Source organism: Lissotriton helveticus, chromosome 10, assembly GCF_964261635.1.
Source record: "Lissotriton helveticus chromosome 10, aLisHel1.1, whole genome shotgun sequence".
NCBI lineage: Eukaryota > Metazoa > Chordata > Amphibia > Caudata > Salamandridae > Lissotriton > Lissotriton helveticus.
In genome coordinates, this window is record NC_136071.1 from 853,031,948 (window position 1) to 853,055,404 (window position 23,457).

Consider the following 23,457-nt stretch of genomic DNA (forward strand, 5'->3'; position numbering starts at 1 on the left):
CTCCCCATGTAATGCATTTTGCCCCCTCTAATTAACTTGCTTATTCACGACAGCCCTTTCTCCATGTCTATTTGACTTCAGATGCCTCTATCTACGGCATCCTTCTACTACACAACATGGTGTCTCTTGTGCGCCCTTGCAGCTTGGCCCAGGTGCACACCATGCCCTATACTAACTTGCACATGTGCATCGGCCTCTGCCCCGACTCACTCATGTGCCTTCCACCCGCACCTCCCTATTTCTCTTCCGCCCTTGTAGAAGAGTTTGTGAGGATTTCTCCCTCGGTGACACCGAACCCCTCCGGTGCACCACGCTCACTAACCCGGCGCCACTATAAGTAATTTCGGCTGAGCCCAGCATCCCCTGCTGCGCTCATCACATCTACCACTAATCGTCTTCCATTCTTTTAGAAATTGTAACACACACACGCCAGTCAAGAGCCTGTCCTCCCCGGTGATTTATGCAACATGGGACCTGAAGCACCTCGTGCATGGCCCCCTGCGGTCTTTTAAGTAAGTCCCCCGCGCTTCTTCACGCAGCCATCCTCGGCGCCTCGCATACCCTCATTAATGCTGTGCCTCCTCCCCAGCTTGCCGCCACCACACTTGGATTCTTTCCCTAAGACGCCTCGGTCTGATTACATTAGACACCGCTACAACCTACTTGAGTCCCTGCGGCTCGTCCAGTAATTTCGTCTCTGGTTCTCTTCAAGCATGCCCCTGCTGTTGGTCAGTCACATATCCTAATCCTACTTATTATCCGCTACAGATCATTTGGCAAGCTAGACCTGCGCTACACTCGCTCCCACCCACTGATTGCTGCCAGCCCCAATCTTTGGAACGACATAGCCTTGACAGTAAGAACAGCACCCACGCATTTTTCTGAACTGCTTGGGCAATTGGGGCTGCATCAAAAGAACACTAGATTGGGGTTTCCTCTCCATGATCCAAATATTTTTGCTTTTTTTTTACGTTGAGCCTGGTAGCAGGCATGCGCTGCTCTCCGAGGTTTGTTGTATTTAGTCACGTTGGTCAGCCATGCCCACCACTTTCCATTTGTTCCTACTTGTCCATTTCTAACAATTGCTAAGGCATACAATCAAGAAATCGCTGTAACAAAATGCCCCTACACTTGTGTATCGGATCTTTCCCTGTTTGCTCGCATACTATGATTACTTTAAGGTACACGCAAATAGGAAAACAAACAGACTGCATTTTTACTTATGTTTATTTTGTAGGGGTTTCCTTTTTACTGTATTTACTGAAGATTCATAAAATATTCTGAAGAAAAAAATAGCCAGGTTTTAAGGGATTTTCCAAATTTAATTTGGGATTGTTTCTTGGAAATTACTATCACAAGTTTATTCCATTGGCTATTACTTTTTTTGCATTACTTCTTCCCTATGTCTCTCTCCCCCACTCTCTTTCTCTCTCTCGCTCTCTCTCTCCCCCTCCCTCTCTCTCTCTCTGTCTCTCCCTCTCTCTTTCTCGCCCCGCTCTAATTCTCTATCTCTATTCTTTCTCTCTCTCTCCTTAATTCTCTGTCTCCTCCCTTTCTCTCCTTCTCTTTCTCCCCCCTTCTTTCTCTCTCTCTCTCTCTCCCCCTTCATTCTCTCTCCTATCGTTCTCTCTTCTCTCACTCACTCCCCCACTTGAGTTCAATCTGCCATTGCTTCTTCCATTCTTTCTCTCTTGTATTCGCTCCTTCACTTTCCTCCTCTTTGGCATGCAGGTTGTAACAAGCATTGGCATAGCCCATAGGTCTCGCCTTTAGGACCTTATAAGTGTTTAGCCATGCAACAGTTAATGTCGTTGCAGTAAGGATATTGTGCTGCATAACTAAATACTTATAAGGTCCCAAAGGCGAGACCTATTGGCTATGCCAATGCTTGTTTGGCAAGCTGCTTTTAGCTATTGGCTTGAGACGTTCTCACTCATATTTTAGCTCAGACCAGAAGAGTAACACTCTCTCACCTGATCTGCTGGCTTTTAGGGTGCATCTTTCATCCCCCAATACTGTCCTTCTGGTATCACTCCTCTGTCCCACCCCTCTCTCTTTCTTCTTGCATTTATTTTCCCTCTGCTGACACCCTATTTTGCTCCCCCTTTATTCCTTTCCTCTTTCCTATGTATGCTTCTTGTTACACCCACCAAAACCTCTCATTTCCCATCCCTGCGACTTCTAATTAGTGCCATCACAACCAGGTATTTATTTTCGTTTATTCTTTGTATCTTAGAACTGAAGGCTGGAAGTCTATACTAAAAGCCCCTTGCCTTAAATACCGTCCTCTTTTAGCTGCAATATCAAAAGAAGGTCTGGTGGAAAAGAAGCTTTCATTATGGTCCTCCTGTTTTTTTCTATGACTTAGAAAATAAAGGACTGTAATGAAGGCTACCTTGCCATCTGATATTAATTTGACATAGAAACAAAAACAGGACTGCATTCAAGACAAGGAAGCACTCAATACAATAAGTATCTTTTTCATTTTCTGGCTTGAGTGTGCTTACACTGCATCTTTTAGCACATTATTCCCAGATCTATTGGTTTTGCAAATGCATTTCCAATGGTGCCACCATGAGTATATTCTGGCATACATGAAAACACATTTAAATTTGTGTGTTGATGAGGAATAGAATTCTCATTAGTTTCTCAAAGCTACTGACCAGGAAAGAGCCTGAGACCCAATTAGACATAGACCATACCTCGTCTTAGACATTATGAAATGATTAAGCGTTGATGCATTGAATTGGTATAAAACAATTGATCCCTATATTTGTAATACAGTTGCACATACCTGTAGAAAACAGTACACCCTGAAAATGCTTAAGTTGAATATTTGCGGAGGGCAATACATTTTTTATGTTAGTCTAGTGTTTTTTTTATTGTATATTATTTTTATTTTTGTAATAGCAAAATGTTTATCGTTCACTTTTTGTAAGAATTTTAGGTCTTGTCTGACGCAGCGTATGCACCGTTGCTTGCAAGATATATTTCTAGCTTGCAGTGAGCTTAGAGCCCACCCATTCCTTACCATTGGTTGACTTCATCGTCACTCTCATTTGCTTGCTTCTCATTTGTTAACAAACGGGGACTATTTTGTCCTCTTATTGTGTTTGGTCCTCTGCTGGAACATGATCAAAGTACTAGTGTCCTTCCACTGCTTATGTTTTGGGAGCTACTCTTTTCTTTTTTTTTTAAGCACTCCTGGGTGTTTGGGAGCTAGCTCCCTCATGTGCTTCTTTCACTCCTCTGTCCATGTTGTTGCTAGGGTAAACAACCTTTACCAGAAAGTTTTTACCACGCGGTACATTTACCACGCGGCCGTTACAACGCAAGTCGTTACCACGACTTGCGCTGGAGGGCGCTGTGGGATAAGGAATTTTATAAATTTATATTCCAACACCTTCCCTACTGTTACGGGGACTGGTGTTGGAATATAAAATTATAAAGATACTAAATCCGCGCCCTCCAACGCAAGTCGTGTTAACAACTTGCGTTGTAGCGGCCGCGTGGTAAAGGTATGCGTTGTTACAACCTGCGTTGTAACAACGTACATCCTGTTGCTAGTCAGTCCCACTGTCTGTGTTGTTGCTTGCTCCCACACTCTATCAGTGTTGTTGCTTACCCTACCCACTGTCCATGTTATTGCTTGCTCCCTCCTGCTGTTTGCGTTGTTGCTTGACCCTACCTATTGTTCATCTTGTGCTTGCCCCCTCTCAACCTCCCCGGCTGTCTGTGTTGTTGCTTGCCCCCACATGCTGACCGTGTGGTTGCTTGCTCCCACCCTCTGTAAGTGTTTTTGCTTGCCCCACCCGCTGTCCATGTTATTGCTTAATCCCTGCTGCTGTCTGTGATGTTGTTTGCCCCTTCCTGCTATCCGTGTTGTTACTTGCCCCCTTCCGCCCACCTTCTGCTGTCCATGTTGTTGCTTGCCTGCACCCACTGTCCATGTGGTTTATTGCCCCCACCCACTGTCCATGTTGTTGAGTGCCCCCACCCACTGTCCATGCTGTTGCTTGCTCCCACTCGCTGCCTTCCATTGTCCATGTTGCACCCTGCCAGCCATAAATAAAGGGCTCCTTCTGAATGACCGATCTCCCTCCCCCTGACCACCTTCCAGCCAGCAATAAAAAAAAGTGTTATGCTCGGCCAGCACTGGCTGCCTCAAAGTACTTTTAAAGAAAAACTTTCAGCCAGCCATGCAGCAAAGCAGCCGCGCTGCTGTACAATATGGCTAAAAACGTTGCCAATGGTTTTTTTTAAGCCACGCTTGCACAGCAGTTGCATTTTTGTACAGCATGGCTAAAGACTGAAAAAGAGTCAATAGCAATCTTCTCATAAGCAAAACCTATTGACTTAGCCAATTCTTATTTTTATTATGTTGATAATAGGCGTTTTTTTTAACTAGACATTATTAATGTGTTTAAGTTGTTATGCCACAAGCTAAATACAATTAAAAAAAATACTTTAAAAAAAAAATTAGACACAGACCATGCAATCAAAGTACAATTATTTGTTGTTCATAAAATGGAATACTGTTTCCTTTGGGCCTTAGCCCCACTGTGAATGTTCGTTGTGTTTACTATGAAGCCATCTGCCAAGAGGAAATCAAGGGTGAATAAATGATTGTAGCTGTATAGTTGCGCTGTGTGATTTCTGTGTCTTCAGTTGATCAGATTTTCTCACATGGGATTGTAGCTCTTAATAGCAAACAACTTCTGCCACATAGTGTTAACATCATGTCAGTTTTACAAATCAAATGTGTCAACTCTGTTTAAGTATTTGAGGAGTGATGCTTTTAAATGAATGATTTCCTTCAACATTTTTAGTCTGTTGATTTCTATGATGGCTCACTTAAATACAAGGAAATGGTTTCTTGTGTTGGGACTGCATTAAAAAGTGTTTTTCATATTTAGCGTTGCATCAAGGTTGTGCTTTTGAAAGTCTGGTGCCATTTTGGATTGCGAGTCGGTGCACTTAAAACCACAATGTTGGTGCTGGCAATCCATGCATTGTTCTGCATTTTGCCTTGTGTGTAAGTGTGGCATCGCAGCAGTCTCCAGTTATTGTCTGTTCTCCTGCAAGTCTGGCTTGTATGCATGGTTGGTAGAGTGTATGGTTGTCTTGTGACTTAGGTGAGAAGCGTTATTTGTTGTACATGAGGACCTGAGAGGAGTTCTGGTCTTATCGCTGTAAACGTGGTGTTTTTATACCACGGAGACTTGTGGATTTGTGGCTCAGACATTTGTCGTTGACCTTCGTATATACGTCATATAACAATTTTTCTAATATTGTGCATCTTTAGGTTTTTAATAAAATATATTTTTAAATACCTGCACAGTGGCCTGATATCAATAGTTTTGTTAAGACAATTCCTCTAATGTCATCTGTGGGTCATATCTTTATGGTTTCACTCCCACTGTCACACAACATTTGTGAATTATTACCATTGAGCTAACCAGAGAAACTGGACAGATATCCAACAGGAATTCACAAATAAAAGTTCGTTTTTTAATTTAACACTTCTTACTGCAGATTTTTACAACTCTAGGTGCTGTAAATAGAATGTATCACTTTTACCAAAGTATTCCCTAATTTAATAGTAATCAATTTACCAGCCTCTTATGGATGGAAGCCTGGCTTTGTGCTTTTGAGATCTGAACTTGAGCTTCAGTTCACATCGATTAGCAGCCGGAAACGTTTAACTCACTGAGCTACCACACCAGAATTTAGGGACATATATCATGAATTTGCCCATTTTGTCATGACACAATGCTGAGGTCCTGCGCCGTTCTCTTGAGTTTGAAAGAGTTGAAGGGAGTTTAGACTATATACCTGTTTATTCGCCGTACTTCGAGCTACAACTTCCAAAGTACAATTTCACTCACGTGCTAGCAAAATATAATAAATATGAAAAGTCAATGTAAAGGTTGTCTCTTGGCTATGTTTTGTTGTACCTAATGTAATGCAATCTTTCCCACGTGTACTTGGAGACTGATTTACAATTTACTGTTTTATGTGGATGTGAAAGCATTTTTTGTAACATACATATCTCAATTCATGATTGTTTCCAGGTTCTTCATTATTTAGCAAGGCATTTTAAAATAAATCATAGTGTGAATTACATTTTCCAGTAAATTCGCAAACCTATATATGCAATTCAAAATGTGGCCTTATGTAGTCCTTTCTTGAGCACACCAGCAAAAGTATCCGAAATTGAAAGTTGAACCAATGTTTTTCAAAGAAGCTCATATGAAAACCTTTGCACACATGACCCACAGTGATAATTTCACACGGGTAACTTGCTGGATTCAACTGCAAACAATCTTCTACACAAGTGAAATATGAAACAGGCATTAGAACCTCAGCTGTATTACACCGCATGCCTCCATAATGGAGCATATGCCAGCACTTGTTCCCCTCATGCCCCTGGGGGGCTGGTCCTGCAAAATTGCCAGGGCTGCTTTGGGTTCCCAGTCCGGCACTGGCCATCAATTGTCATAATATCCCGTTTGCTAGTGAAGGGAGTTTACTAAAGCAGGGAAATATAACTTGTAAGTGCCATGAGGCACTATTTGAGAGTTTAAAGACTCAGCAGCAAAGGGAAGTGCAGGCTTTATTCCTGATTCACAAAGATACTGCTGTGACTTACTAATGACTCATTCCCAAGAGAAAGGGAAGTTCCTAAGTGCTCCAGAAGGAAGTATGTCATAGTTGCTCAGAATCCAATCTTTTGAATTTGGCGCTTTGTTGTAGCTATTTCTGGGCTGCATAATTCAGAATATTTTATCAGTACCATTACTGCGCGTCACTGCCAGTGCTACATTTGGGTCCTTATTACTTTTCAATAGGCAGAATGTGTTGGCTCCATTTCGGCAAATTTTTGTTGCAAAGTGCCAGCTGTAGAGCAGGACTTTAGACATATACTAAATCCTCAGTGGGGGAAAAAATACCCAGAAAGGAAAAAAGCCCTACTATATAACTTATTAAGTGATGGTCAAAACTAATTTGCTCACCTGCCTGAGGAGGTACCTGATGCGTCTAGATTTGGTAGGTAGAATAAGTATATTGAGGTAGTGGAACACTGAATGTCATTTCAGGATGATCCAGCATTGTGGTGGAGCACGATGGGTGAGTTCGTTATAAGACAGAAGAACATCCTCAACTCCTTCGAGTGTTATATGGATTCCCTTTGGATTTTAACTGTATTGTGCAAATTTGAAGGGCTTCTGGACCAATAATTACCAGACAAACTCGCTATGGAATGTTATACTATTCTAGGTTAAAGTGAAATTGACATCCTGAGTCACTGAAGGCGTTATGTGCAATGGTGTGACTTTTGTCTAAGGGATACTGTCAATAAGGCCTTCACTAATATTAAACAATTAACGGTAAATGCACCTGCTGTTCAGCCACATATCTACGGTGTCCAGTGCATTGTAACTTTTGATGCAGTTGGATTCACAACTATGAGTCGCAGCTGCTGGTAGGATGGAGGGAGCCAAGCTATATCCTAGCAGCTGCAAATTACACAACTTTCAGGACAATCAGCAGCTTCCACTACTAAATGATTTGACAGTCTGCCACCACCTTACAGAACATTTTGTGGACCAACATTGTTGTACAGCTCTGATCCATACATAACTATATAAGCATTGCAATTCAAATCTCATCCAGTCCATCTGGTCAAAATACATTCCTTACCATCAATATCAAGTAATCGTTAAGATGACACTTCAAGACGGGACTAGATGCAAAACAACGCATACTTGTTTTTTACTGTTCATCCGGGGTAATGGGACAATTTTCTTTGCTTACATTAAGGTACGCGTAAAGCTTAGTGTGCCACTGGATTCATTATACTTTCGTATTTCATTTATCTTTATGCTATGCACTTCTTATTGGTTTCTGCACTCTCATTTTGTCAATTGACAGGTACTTAGGTAGTGAATAATGACACTTTCTCCTCAGATAACGCCCCTTTTAAAACTATTTCACAATTTGATTCCATTTTTAGGTCGAGCATTCGAGACCTCTTGTATATACTTTAGTATATACTTATATAGTAGTATATACTTATATGTGTATGTACTTTGTGGGCTCTGGAGATCAGCCCTACGACTTGTCTGCTTCCGCTTAGGGTTTTTTCTTTTTTCTGTACGCCTCTATTTAACTGTCTTAATAAAAAAGGACCAGTTGAGGTCAGTAAAATACCAGAATTGCTTTCTGCTGAGGGGCTTTCTTTTTTTTATTTTTCTGGCAACTGCCTATATTTAACTCTCTTGAGAGAAAACAATAAGCACAGGTCAGTAAAATACCAGAATCACTATTGCATTCTCTAGATTCCAGTCCATAGAAATTGTCTTCCACAAGCACCCGTAGACAATAATATTTTTTTCAAATCTTGTATTTTCAGTGATATGACTACGAAGGCCCTGATTTTATATTAAAAACAGAGCTTTGGACTATACCATGTCCAGCTAAAAGGCACTTTTTCTCTCCATGTGTTCCCAAACCTGGTGAGTCACGCAGTTCGGTGCTTACTTTCCACCATGTTAAAGAACAGTAGATGCTTCAGCACCCATGTTAATGTATTGCATATAAATACATATAAGGTCCCAAAGGCGAGACCGATTGCACTGCAAATGCTTGTTCTCTTTTTGATTGCAGTTTATTTGTTAAGAAATCGGTTCTAAGCCACTTCAGTCACGACATGTCCATTTCTCCCTTCCTCCTGTTGTCTTCCTCCAACTATTCCTTATTCTACCAGAGCCTTCTATTGCCCACTTTACATCTATTTGCTTTGGCCTAGCACATGATTATGGTTTTATACTCTGGTTATAGTGTTCCCCAGTTAAATTGTTTATGCCTATCAAGCATAAGCCCTTGGATAAGATTTATAACATTACATTTGATTTACATTGACGTACATGTATGCAACAATCCATATCCCATAAAAAATTGGGGCCTTTGCCAGTCGTTCTCAACAGAAGTGAATTTCCACCACACAAAGGTGAAAAACACACAATCAGCTATAGCTTAAGTAATACCTGGAAGTTCTTCATAAATATCATCTCCTGGTTCGATACTCTCTTGATGAAGAACGCGCTTAGGTGGTGTCATGTTGCTGCTAGTCCCCACGTCATCATACTGCTCCCCCTCTTCGGTGTCCTCAGGAATAGTAATACACTGTAGATCTGCTCAACCACAAAAGAAAGGATCCATTTAAAAAGTGACCAATATTGCTAACCACCAAGCCTTCTACTTTCAATGACCACAAATCATTTTATTTCAACAATGTCACCAGATGACAAAAGTACCACATAATGAATGTCTAACCTATAAATATACCATGCGAATAAAGGAATAGGTAAGAGCTGTCGACCACTACTACGTGGAACTGAGTTACTCTACATTGCTTCTTTTTTGGTTCACTGATTTGTCAACTTTTATTAAGTCATATAACTAGAATTTTCACTGTAAATGATCTTATTTTAGTTGCCTGACATCTTATTCTTTATCACCATAAGCGTCTGGCTCACAGCTAGTGTTGGGTTGTCTTTGGTAGTGTTAGGTTTAACACATGGCTTGTCCTTCCGAATCAAGGCCCTTAGAGGTGTACGTCAAGTTAGAGCAGTGAGGGTGTCTGCCGACCCGGCCTAATGATTAACTTCAAGAAAGTGTTGTTTTAAAATTGGAAGAAATGGTTTACCCCAAACCCAAAATGTAACACTAATTATATCTGATTGCTGACAGGAGTGTCCACTTAAAGATCTGTATTTTTTAAATTACTTAGCTAGTCTTATTCTCCAAACAGAATGTATTCTTTATACAGACAGCATTTAAAATTGTTTAAGTCTAATCATGAACTAAGTCCTTACAGGACTTCACATACTAAATTATTAAAAACATCTCATTACTTGACCTTGTTCAGTAATATTTTAGCACCCCTTCTTGAGAAGCACCAATCTCTCTTGACACTTCCACTCATTTAGGTTGAGCAGTTCATTCATATAATGTTTACAAGGTTTTGTTATTGTGTTGAAAAACTAAATAATTTCTAAAAATCATCTAATATAATGTCGTTTTCAAGCATTTATGGGACGAGGAAGCAGCTTGTGTGCAATCTGACCAATGACAGGACAGGTTTCTACAATATTTCACTGGTAATTGAAATTGCTGCTTGAAGGTCTGCTTGCTGGCACTGGTGTCTCCTTCAGCAAATGCCTTCACTTCAGGAACGTCTGCTTTAATATTCCACTTTCAGAGTGAGTAGATGACCCAAGATTGGAATTAAGGGCAATCTGCTGACACCGTCTCTAAGAAACCCCTCAGTTGAGGTGACTGACATAGAAGGCTTTTCCATCAAACCCACAGGGTTCTATGTTTGTGCATTGACTTTGAAATGACAGAGAGCACCGAATTGTACAATGGACCCTAAGTCAAAGTATTTTGGAGTTGCACAAAAATGAAGCCTGCATCAACTTCACAAAAAGTTTCAAACAAAGAAAATAGACATATTTGCTGAATTCCGACAACATGCCAGGATTAAGACTTAAAAACTCACATTTGTCCGGAGCAGCTGTTTACATGTGTACCTACTAACAGAGGAAGACGCATCAAGATCTCACTGAGCTGGAGGGCCTGCTGCAGCTTTCACTGCCTGCTGGACAGGATGCTTCAAGCTCTGACATGATTGGACAATGTAAGATCTGATGGCCAAAGAAGTGGTGAACTTAACAGCTGACTGCTGCCAGAAGAGCTGGTTTAGGGTGTTATGGCATGTGACAATGCTATCTGTCGTGCAGCATTGTTTTTTTTAGACCCCTTTGGTGCTATTGGTGTTTATAGGCGTTGAGATAACCCTAAAGTTTCTATGAGGCAATTGGTCTTGTGAACTACAACCTCACTCGCGACTGCGAGTTTCTGCAGCTACATTTGTTGTGCTACTGAACCGGAAAGAAGTTCCTATTATTATCAGGTGTATTTTAAGTTACTTTTGTTTGAGGTTTTGTGAGTGACCATTTACTCTTAACCTTGTTTTCCAACTGGCCCATTGTAGTGCTGACCTAATTTCTGCTTGTTGTTATTCTCACTGGAATTCGCAGTAGGAATGACTTAATAACCAATCAAGGTGAATATGCCTAGATTAAAGATGAATGTATTATCATGGCTTGAGAAGTGGTGTGTCAATACCATTGTGCTACTTTGAGTTATGTGGTCCTACTACTAAGAACATATACTTCACCACGGGGTTATATTTTTGTTTTCAATTGTAATGCCTAGTCTGAACCTCCAAAACAGAGGTTTGAGTCGCATGACTGGTTAGAAGGAGTGTAAAAGTTGTTTCTGTATAATGTGTTTGAAGCCTCTAGGTATTTTGCCACCAACATGCCTATAATGTTACACTGACTCTGACATAGTAATAGTATGAAACCAGCATTGCCATCAAATTAGGTATTAAGTTCAAGTTATTGAGGTAAACTTCATAAATGTTAATACGTTTTATTGTAGACTGCCCTGCATACCGGAACCATACACAAAACATAGTGGATGCATTTATAATGTATTGTCGTGGCTCTATTGCACAACCTGTATGTGTTGCTTTTTTGTTTTTATCTGTTGATTCCTATTCAGTTTATTATTATTCTACGAACCGACTGCATGCACTGGTAAATTTTGCGCTTAAACTATCCCTAATGATTTAGGATTCTCAATAGTTTGAAGTAACTGCGACTACCTATCGTTGCACCTTTTTCCCTACGAAAGGTGTGGCACTTGCATCTGTGTATGTGCAGAGCACTCAGAGTTGTGCCAAGACAGGTAGAACAAACATGATGCAACCAGTTTCAGTAGCCCATTCACTGTTATGGAGTCGCACACCTTGGAGCACTGTCTAAAATTAACAGCCACTTCATGGAACCAAAAGCTTTGAAGTACTGCCGCACCTTTGGCTGAACTCAATGGCCTCAGCAATTCTCGCCTCAAATGCACTCTTACCTACAGGGTGTAGGCTCAAACCTTAGAGTCTCGCTCATTAAGTGTGAGCATGTCATTCCGGACATACCGGCTCAATTAGTAGGTAGTGCCATATCTTCGAGCACACATTCAATGACGGGTAGTATTACACCTTTAAGTTTCAATGATGTCATTGACCTTAATGTAGTCTCACACCGGGGAAGCATTGTTTCCTGTTAAAACAATAGAATTGGTAGACACCCTCACATTTCTCAGCTCCTGGAGTCCAAGGCCTGCGGATAGCAGTCAGTGCTTCTTGTGTGTTAATACTTGTCCACAGTGAGGACTGGAGTTCATTATGAAACTTAATTGCAGTAATGGTTTTGCATCAATTGCATGTTGATATTGCAGTGTTCTGTATAGTTTTGCATGGAACTAATTGCTGCATTAATAAAGAAATGGATTTCATTTTGGAATGTGTGTAATTTGCGCCAAGCATGTTTTTTTACTACACAATTGCACCACACAAGCCTCCACCTGCCCCTGCCGATGACACATCAGCAAGAAGGAAGTACAGATAGACTTAACTCTTAACTGCATCCACCTATCGCACAACTGCAAATGGCAGTATGAACACACCATATAGACAACTCAGGGTGAGAAAAGCCCTAGGCATGTTCTGCAGAGTACCACGTGACTTCTGTTGGTAAATTTGAAATCAGCCTATAGCTGGCCAGCATGTCTGGGGATGTGACTTCCTCCATATTTCCTCTAACATCCTACTTTTTCTTTTTTCTGTAATTAGAGGGTTGTATCCTAGGTTGGTTCTTTATTTGAAAGGCTTGTTCCTCACAAAAATAGCAGGCACCTATACATTCAATCAGGAAATTAAGGCATCATATAGCACCTCAAGGCTGACTCCTGCTGAGCCTGGAGCTATCATCAATCCATCAGTCAGGAGTTTGTATAGCACGACTACTCACCCGTCTGTAATAATTCCTCAATCCTCCAAACCTTTTGGAAGCTTAGTACCTGAGCCAGCTTCGTGATTGAGCCGGAACTGTTTGAGATTTCTTATAAACTAAATGGGGGAATGGACACTACAATGAAAAAGAGAATAAACTGAGGTTTGCCAAGGGACAGCTAGTGGTGTCACTGTTACAGATGAATGCCATTCTTCACAATCTAATAATGCCAATGGTATTTGTTATGAGCTGTTTGATGTACTTGACTGCAAGAGACCACTCCCTTTAGGACTATCAGAATTTGCTTAGTTTGTACGTGTGCATCAAACTTGGCCAATGCATTCAACTCTTCCATTACTGATACTATACTTGATCATCCTGAGGAGCTAGAAGTTATTTTGGAACTCATGTAGGAATTTTGCATCTGGGTTAGGCAACCTATAAACCATGACCTGTAAAAGGGAGGCTTTTGAATGGCATTCCCAGTTGTATTTAAATGTTAAAAACCTCTACCTCTAATGTGTTAGTCTTCCCTTCAATCAAGGTCATTGTTACTGAAACACGCTCACATTTGTTGTTTTTGTTTTTATATTGATGGAGTTAGTTTGTTCGGCAGACCTATGTCCATCATTGAGTTGTGCCTCAATTATTTCAAGTTCAAATTCTATGTTGTTATAGTCTTGCACTAGAGGAATAGAACAGGTGACTGTTTTCTCACATGTACATCGAATCTTGTAATATTCCCTTTAGCATTTGCATTATAATGTGCATGACACATATTTATATTATTATTGAATTCAAATGCCATATGCACTGAAACGTTCACAGTGCCAACATTTTGCTTGTTTTGTTTCAAAAAGGTTGCACTTTACAAAATCGATGGATTTTTATCAGACAATATTTTGGTCACAATATTATGGTACCAAACCTTTAAAAACATGGAAGGAAAGGGGGAGAACTTTCAGGGAAAAAGTGTGCTGTTTATTTTTGGGACACCATGGTCAATAGGAAATTTAAAACGTTTGTACCACAGGTGTGCAAAATTGTGTAATATTTTTCACAAAACTTCACAAAATTGCATATATTTGAAATGCGGGTTGGCCTGTACCTTTAGTACAACTGCATGCATGGCCATACATTGCTTACAATAGTGGTGTTGTGAAATACCGGCAAGAAGGTGGGTCAAGCAGAAAATGTCTCTTGGGTAGTATTTTACTGTTCTTACGCGACATTGTCAGTATTTACAGGGTCAATGCACAATGCATAGTGTTCACATACTTGGCAAATGTGAATTTTGCAAATGTTGATGTCGTACTGCGTTAGGTTAAACTATGGACACACATAGCTGAACATGTATAATTCATGGATTTCCTTGGTTCACCCATCAAAAATAAATAAAGTAATGTGGAAAACGTATTCATCTTAAAGGAGGTGTCTCAAAGCCTATCTCTTTAGGCTTATCCTGAACTAACTAGGCTTACTTTCTCAAATACAACTACACTGCCTAACTCTTGGTTACAAACCGTTACTGTTCCAATTTGTTCTTAGTAATCTGATTCCTCAGTCTGCATAAAGATAGTGACTTTTCAGTTCCTGTTCCCATGTAAAGTGCAGGGTGCAGCTGCTCCTTAAAAACGTTCAATATATATATATGCAATATACAAATGAAAAAATACAACACACTCAGAAAAGTGAATATAAAACCTAGCAAGATTGGTGAGGTCTCATATCTGGTAGCATTTTTAGGCAGTTTGCTTTATACATTGTAGTGAATACATGTAGTAGACTGACTATCAAATACATGGTGTATTTATTGTCTTATTTAAATTCCACCCCTCAACCTTGGAGAGAGCGCTGTTTTTAAGATCTGTAATTTCAGATAATTAGTTCAATCTAGAAATGTGTAACCTTTTAGTTCTCCAGTTGTTGTCAACTCCTGTATCAGAAGTGGGAGGTAAGTCTTTACGTTGTGAATTGTTAATACAATTTCATTATCAAAGTCTTACAAGTGATGCTTAAGAGCATTCTGAAATTGTTACTGTTTCAGGTTTCTCTACTGTGATATACACAGAATTATGTAGTCAAGGCACACACTAGGGGTGATGAGTGGCACCTTAGGTTAGTGCCCACTGACGTTTGATAGCACACAAATAACCATCATAACCACAACATTAGCCACTAACTTAAAGAAGCATCAGTCACATCTTCAATGTATGACCTTCAATGTGTTGGATTACAGGGGTTGATGATTTGCTTTCTCTCACTAATAATATTATAACCATAATATGATCACATTCAGAAAAGATATTCAGCTCTTTTATTCCCTGTCCAGTGAGCAAGATCAGACAAGAGTAAATATAGCTCTCTATAAACTCTGATTTTGTTTGCATTCTTTTCACATCTAGGTTAATCATGGGGACCATTGACTGGTGTCATGGCATTTCTGCCTTGGAATGTGAGCTGGAACACATCATGGTAAATTTCAACAGCAGATTCTCTGTAGTTGATAAGAGACAAGGATTGTTCTTCTGTAATCATTTCTCCTTTCTACTTGTCAGAGTGCCTCTTAGGGAGAATATCTACTGGTGGAACATATTCTTTTCTCTGTGAACCCTTCCTGGGTGGATTTCATCAATCACTTTACTAAAGTGCATGACTTAATATCAAACTCTTCAGCACACCTATTCAAACACTAAAGTCTTATTTCTTTCCTACATTTGCTCGGTATTCAAAGTGTTCACACTTTTCTAAGTAAAACTCAGATTTTTGTTAAAGCAGACCTGCTCGCGATTCACTACAGAGTTTCAATCATTATTGTTCGACAGCCGTTTCATTAGTATGGGTCTAGCATTTACTTTATATGTGTCCCAAAAAATTTGAAACACAAATGGTGGTCATACTGTTATTTGCCATTTCTTTTGAGTTGTTCATTATTTAAGGTGATTTAAAGAGTTGTGACTCAAGTGTTTTTTAGCCATAAAGCAAGACAAATGAGCCTTTTCGCCCCACTTTAACCTTTTGGTTCCTAAGGATGATGAATCTTTTAGGGTGTTGTACAGATGAAGGAAACTGTGTGGTGCAGATGATACCGAGTAAAGGGTCATACAGTTACTTAGACATCAGCTGATGGTGGTGTGACATGGCCCCAAAGCAGACATAACTTGTAAGAGTGAAGTGCTCAGTGAGAGTCTGGCTGCCAACTATCTCCCCAATCAAGCATCCAGATTAGAAATATAAGCAGTGCCTAAAGAGGGCAAAGTAGAATCTTTCAAGGAGGTAAAATCGGCATTCAGGTATTAGCTTTATATGTGTATTTCTTTTTTAAAGACTACATATCATGAGATGTGGGTAATTCTATGACATCAAGCACAACTACAATTGTGAGAAAACTGCTCATATAGCCATTGCTTGTGCTGTAATGCCCATTCAACTGAAAGGGATGAGGGTTCACTCAGGCATAATAGCATCTGTTCAAAGTGAATGATAGGAGAACAATTAACAGGTTTTCTCCTTGTAGAGAACACACATGGAGAGGATGCACAGCTGTAGTTTCCAATTAAATGCCATAGGTGGCAGTCAGTTTCAAATACTTTATTCGGTTTTTCATGTTAAAAACCATAAAAGCAATATTACAATATCCACATAAAATTTGAGAAAATAAATACGTGTAAATTCCCAAAAGGTAATATATAATTCATTTCAAATTCATAAAAATACAATATTAAAATACAGCTAAAAGAGGACCATCACTCTTCCCCACTATTTCTAATTTTCAGAGCTGATTTAAGGAACCCTACCAGATATAAAGTGCTTTCAGGTTTTACCATTTGTAAGTGACATAAAGCCGGACGGACCTGTTTAAAGTTGAAACTCTTTAATATAGGCTTTAGGTAGAACCTGCGTGGAACGTCATAAAATGGGCAAATAAATAAAAAGTGTACCACATCTTGCGGAGACAAATTGTCGCAGCCACAGGAAGGTAACACTTGACCTCTATGTGACCCCCTGGGAACGGCTAGTAATAGATGGTAGTAATCCAGCCGGAACCTTGTTAATAGGAACCGCTCATGGCTTGTAATGGGCCAAGGGGGTAGTTTTAAATTTAACAAATGATCGTATACTTGTTTTTCTCAATTTCATTTCTTCACGTTCCAAACTTTTCATTGTGGAAAAACTTCTTTTGACGAGTTCTACATCAGCCTTCACGATTGTTCTCGGTTTAGAAAACAGGTCCGGGCGCCCCAATTTGGTGAAACATCTCTTTAAATATTTAAGCCAGGGGACATTAAGCGTGTGATATTGTGATAGCATCTCGCTTAGCAACTGGTGATTAAGGGTCAAATCTTTGTTCAGCCAACATTTTAGCCAAAACAATAGAGGCCGTAATGATAAAATATCACCAATGAAAGGTGTTCCAGTTTCTTCGTGGACTATTAAGTTACCTGTACCCTTCGGGACGCCCAATAGTTGTTTCAAAAAGTTGTTCTCGGCCACCTCAATGCTTTTAACTGGAGCGTAACCCCATAGTTCGCTCCCAAAGCTGCCCAGTGCCACACTCTTGGCCTGGTACATCTTCAATAGAGCAGGCACTGGGCGTTTTTCCATTTTAGAAGCAAAATTGGATATGGCTGTATTGGTGCATATCAATTCACCCCTTTTCCGCTGTACCAGTGCAGCCCAATTCAACTGATCATCGAATAGGACTCCCAAGTAAGAGAAGTTAGTAGATAGGGGTATCTTTACATCATTAACCATAAATGGGTACTGTTTCTTCTGGCGCGCTCCTATCTGCATGATGAATGATTTGGTGTTACTTATGGCGATATCTCGATCAGCCATGAAGCCCTGAAATGCATTCAATAGAGTCTGTAGGCCCTTCGGGGTTCTTGCCAGGAGGACAGCATCGTCCGCGTACAGCAGGACGGGCAGGCCCCTACGCCCAACATAAGGAAAGTCTGAACCTGTTTTTACTAGAAATGTATCCAAATCATTATTGATATATAAATTAAAAAGGAAAGGGGCCAGGATGCAGCCCTGCCGCACACCTCTCTCAACAGGGAAGTCTCTTGATACCCTAAGATCTTGTGAGTATCTAATATTTGCTCTGGTGCCCCTATGGAGGTCCCTTAAAAACGAAACTAAGGCAGGCTCCACCCCCATGGCGCCCATTAGATCCCACAGTCTCCCCCGGTTTACACAATCAAACGCGGAGGAGAGATCCATGAACGCCATGTGGATCTTGCCCTGTCTTGCCATGGTGTACTTCCCCAGTATCATGTATAGATTTAAGCATTGTGCCAAGGTCGAGTGTCCCGGGCGAAACCCATATTGAATAGATGAGATGATCCCCTTCTCCTCGGCCCATGCTGACAATCTATTCAGGGCCACTCCTCCCACAAAGTTGACTATTGAGTCGATCAGGGAGATCGGCCTATAAGAGGTGGTACTGCTGCGATCTCCCTTCTTGAACACTGGGACGATCGTAGAAGTACCCCATTGCCTGGGACAACCAGAAGCTGCCGCTGCATTAAAAACTGCTGTGAGAACCGGTGCCCATAGTGCCACATTTGATTTAAATAGGTCCAGGGGTATGGCGTCAGGGCCTGGAGCTTCCTTGCTTGTTAGACCAGCTATTCCTCTCTCGATTTCGCCTAAAGTGAAATGTGGTGATAGTGCATCCTGCCCTTCCTTGAACAGGTCTTTCTGTGATGTGTTGGCCCTAAACATTAGGCTGAAATGCTGTACCCACTCATCCTCTGTGGCAGTCTGCTTATTAGTGTAGATAGCAGGCCACTGTATGAATCTCTATGCCACCCCAAGTAGAATGGTAGTCATTAGCACAAGCAAACTCTTGAGAGCAAACTGGTACTCTACAGGATGCAGTCCCAAGGAGCAGGATTCTAAGACAGGACCAATATGGTGCTTCATCTACGACAATCTGTCATCGGCCCAGATTTTCAGTGTGAGACGTTCATGCAATCCTCCTCCTGCAGAGCCAACCCATCACTCCACTTGTTCGCTCAAGTACCATTTAGGCACAGAAAGATAAGAATAGAATACATAATAATCAGTGTCGGAATTAACTGTTGAGAGCACTTGCAGACAAAAGGAATGATAGGCCATCTTAGCCCAAATTTGACTGTGCTTGTTCTAAATGAGGAAGTGATGCTGCAGTAAGAGCCACTCACCATAAAAGCCCTGCATAGTCAACTTGTTTGGTAATGGAAAACCTGAATGCTTATAAGCTCTATTAGATAGGTGATGGTGCACTAAAAAGACCCACAGTACACTACTGAGACTACAGCGATATCTCGATTGCACAGAGTACTAGTAATCTGAGGCCAAACCATACAATGGACCAAAACCATTATATTTATTATTACTTTGCTAAAGTTATTCTACTGTTTAATTGTGCATCTTGAGTAGTCTGGTCAAAAGTATCATCACACATATCTAAACATGACATACAAGTGCAACAATTGCTCCTCATTGAATACCCATCAAGCACTTTTTATATTTGAATGTCAAGAAAACCTTTTAGAAAATGTACCAATTAGCTGGACAAAAAGGTTTTTAATAGGACCCATATTATATACCTCTGCTTAACAGACCTATGGTGACTTCAGACTCTGGGCCGATATCAATAGACAGATGGATCTAGGGTGTGGTTGGTAGGGCAGGCGATGAAGGACATATATGTTCTACTGCCCATCACATAACCTTTTCCTTATATTTTTCTTGTAATCATTTTTTGAGATTCTTTAAAAATATAGCATGAGATTTAATATTTGCCTTTCTTGTTCATAGTCTCTGGTATGGAATAACAAAGGGCAAAATAAATTGCACATGAACATACTATGAACCTTATTGTTCTTAAAGAACAACAGCTATTAAAATATATTTTATACTGACGGAAGAATGTACAAGTTAAAATAACGTTTAACAAATGGCATTTCCATACATTACAGTTAACCTGTACACATTAGTTGTGTCATTGTCTCAGTAACTGGGTACGGCTTGCTCCCTCCATCGATTAGTTCTTCAAAAAGAGCAGCAAGCACGCTTTTACAGGACTGGACATCTTAGGTACACAGTGGTGCTGGATAATAGACTTCTCTTATTCTTGAACTGTTTCCAACGTAAGATCGCCTATGCAGGTTTCTTTTTACCATGAATTTAAAGATATATTGTGATGTATCTATCCCTAAGAGTGTTCGACAAGCTCTAAAATATACAATAAAGATGTAAATAAAGGTGTGTGTGTACTTAGAATAGTAAACACACACTTCATTGCAGTCAATGGCGGTTGTATGGCAGAGGCACGCTTGGCTAAACCATGTGTGCCTTTAGAACGCAGCCCTAACAACGAATGCATCTGAACAACGCATTCCTTTACCATGCATGCCTTTACCATGCAATTTCGTGGTAAAGGCATGGTTGGCAAAGGGATGTGAGGTGAAGATCACACCCCAGTCCCTTGACCCTGAAGCCCTGGCCCCTGCCCAATAAACAACACAATCCCCTCCTACGCCCTAAAAACGACCCCACCCCTAAAACCTTAAACTACCCCTACCCCCCCACCCTTAGCCCTTAACCCTTAACCCCTGCCCTATAAACAACTTGCGCCCTAAAATCTTCCCCATCCCTAAAACCTAAAACTACCTTGAACCCCCCTTGCTCTTAGCCCTAAACCCTGGCCCCTGCCCTATAAACAACCGACCCCTAAAAACTACCCCTATCCCTAACACCTAAAACTACCCCTACCCCTACCTGCCCAGAGCCCTAAAACCTGGCCTCCTGCCTTATGAACAACCCTGACCCCCCTGAGCCCTAAAAACTGCCCCCACCCCAAAAACTATGCACCAAAACCTGGCCCCAGTCCCACTTACCAGTCGGCATTCTCTCTCCTGATCCTTCTTCTTCCTGTGCCCGCCGATACGGTTACCCAGACCGGGCACTGCCTTAACCATGCATATGCGTGGTTGAGGCAAGTATGGTTGCGGTTGCAGGGAAACGCCGCGCGTAGCTCTGTCTGTGTTATGAAGGCTTATTCCTGTCAATGGCTAGTCCTCATAATAATAGGTATGTTATTTTGTGTGTGTTTAAATATAGATAACCAAATAGGCAGCAGTAAATGCCAAATACTAAGTAAAAAACTCTAAGGCTACAAAATGTATCACCCTTAGAAAGATCAAAAGCAGAGTTGGCCTTGTCAAGATTAAAAGTGGCGGACAAGCCTGCGCATTAAATTCTAGGCTTAAAGGGAGTACTAACTTAGTTGCAGCAGTGTATTGAAACAAAAAAGAAGTTGACACAAAATTCTCTGAATATTTTTTTTAATGTGCCCTTACCTTTAACCACAAAGTCTATCTCTTGCACCCATTCCTCTGCTTCCTTTGGAGTTGCAGCTGCAAACTTTCAAAAACAGAACAATTGTTAAAAAAAAAGAAAAAAGAGGGTAAAGAAGAATGCAGCATCACTGTCACCTCTCGCCGAAACCATTAGCGATTCCTTGCATGTTTCCCGCTACCTTTCTTGCAAGGGTGCTTCCTATAATGTACAGCTAATTTTGACAAATTTACGTAATTGAAGCAGAGGATGATGGATTTGGAACTCTGATCAGCAGCTGGCAGCTGTGCAGAAACCAACCCTGCTCCTCTTCATCAATGTCAAAGCCAGGACTGATGATCAAAATTTGCCCTTGACAATTAAAAGACACCCATGAATTTCTTGAGACTGCCTGGTGCAGGTTCTTAAAAATGTTCTTGTCACATTCCCCTACGCACAACCTGACAGCTTAATTAACTGGCTTTCAGCTGCAATCTCAGATATTTAAAATGTATTAAACTTCCATTTTCTACTGATGCCTCCGTGATAGAGACTCGAGTGGCGCAGCTGATCTGCGAACTGCTCCCTTAGAATGAAGCACAACTATATATTGATAAAATTGAAGCTCGGTTTGACGAAAGTTTTACAACTTAATGTTCACGTTTCGAAGGATTTAATTTTGATAAACAGTAATAGTCTAGCGGAAAAAAGCACCGAAAAGAGTACACTGATTTTGAGGCGCTATACCAAGGGATAGGATATTATGCTCACATTCACCTCAAACTAGTCTGCAGTCGATTGATGTTATCGTTAACGGTTTTTTAGGCTCTTAAAATGGCTTAATATGGTAAAAAATACAAAATAGCATTTTTTTATTTTTTTATTATGTCAGTGGGGCTTGGGGCTATGGAAATATATAGGGGCATAAGTGTTCATAATAAGAAGAAAAAAGTGTAAGTGAGGTGGGGAAGGGATGCATCTAAAAATGCATTTGAAAGGTCTGGATGTCAAGGGAAGGGAGACATAATTGTGGTGAATGTGTCTTCCAAAAAATAAACGGGTGGGGGGATCTCAGCCGATCCCCCATAGATAGGGTATTCTAGCACCCTTTTTAAAAACATTGATGCTCACTGACACCAATATTTTATTTCTCTAGATTATCAAAGTGAAGTCATAATTTAACAGCCATGCCGTTGCCTGCCACTGTTGCGGAAGACATGTTATAATACCTCTATTAAGACCAGAACGTTCATGTCACCGATGCCGGCATGGTAATTGCGCTGTCATGTAATATTACAGGCAATCAGGCGCCTCACCTGGTAGATGCGCTTATCAGGAGCCGAGACTTCGAAGCAGCAGTCTTTCTTGCCATCCTTCCGAAGGGTGTTGTTCAGTTTGACTGTATAGCCATCGACAGCAAATTCGCCTTTCTGCTGTTTGTCTATAAATACCAAGGCAGAGGTTATGGAAACAAATATGGAGGAACGAACACAGTACCTAGAAATCTTGAACGGACAACATGTTTGTTAGGTGTTTAGGGTTTCAGGAGCCCATCTGCCGCCTCTTCGCCCTAGGACAACAGATGATTCTAAAAGAAGTGTTTGTAATGATTCATAGACATTAAGCCATGCAGAGAGGTGTTCGATCCTTGATTTATAGGCCTGCAGAAATGCCCTCCATCAAATTCATTACTTCCCCATTAGGCCCCGTTGTGCAGTTATGCAGCCTGAACGAGACAGAATCTCACAAGATACCTGGAGGGAATAAATCATAGGCGCAGAGATGGGCACATGTGACGAAAAGGGCTATTGGGCTTTACAAGAGGTCTGGTGACATCATAAAATATGAGCACGAATGGTAACTGGCTCCTAGGACTACCTTGCCTATAAATATGGAAGAGCAGTCTTTTTCAGTTCCAGTTTAGACTCAAACTGGAAATCGAGCATTTTTTAGATCTCGGCTAGACAGAGCATGCACTCTCTCAAAGAGACATATTGTGTTCTTTCTTTGGGCTTACATGCCACCCATCTCCTACCATTGGTAAACGTCAGCATCACTCTACTTTTCTTTGATGCCATTCGTCATGGCATACTGAGCCATGTGCTTTTCTTGTATTTGTCCCTCCCATAGTGCATGGACCAAGTACATATCTCCTTACACTACTCCCAGTTTGTGGAGCAATGTTGTTCTTTGTTTTCAGGCATTC

The 23,457-nt window shown here is 40.8% G+C and overlaps 1 protein-coding gene across 1 annotated transcript in view; it reads right to left on the minus strand.

The window, feature by feature from the left end:
• SKAP2 (src kinase associated phosphoprotein 2) overlaps positions 1–23,457 on the minus strand; it is a 501,186-nt gene that overhangs the window by 172,127 nt on the left and 305,602 nt on the right. Inside the window, exons 7-9 of the mRNA XM_078663472.1 lie at positions 22,568–22,692; positions 21,275–21,338; positions 9,051–9,197 (exon numbers count right to left, since the gene is read on the minus strand). Of these exons, the coding sequence (XP_078519598.1) occupies positions 9,051–9,197; positions 21,275–21,338; positions 22,568–22,692 (336 nt within the window). The remainder of the gene's footprint in view (positions 1–9,050; positions 9,198–21,274; positions 21,339–22,567; positions 22,693–23,457) is intronic.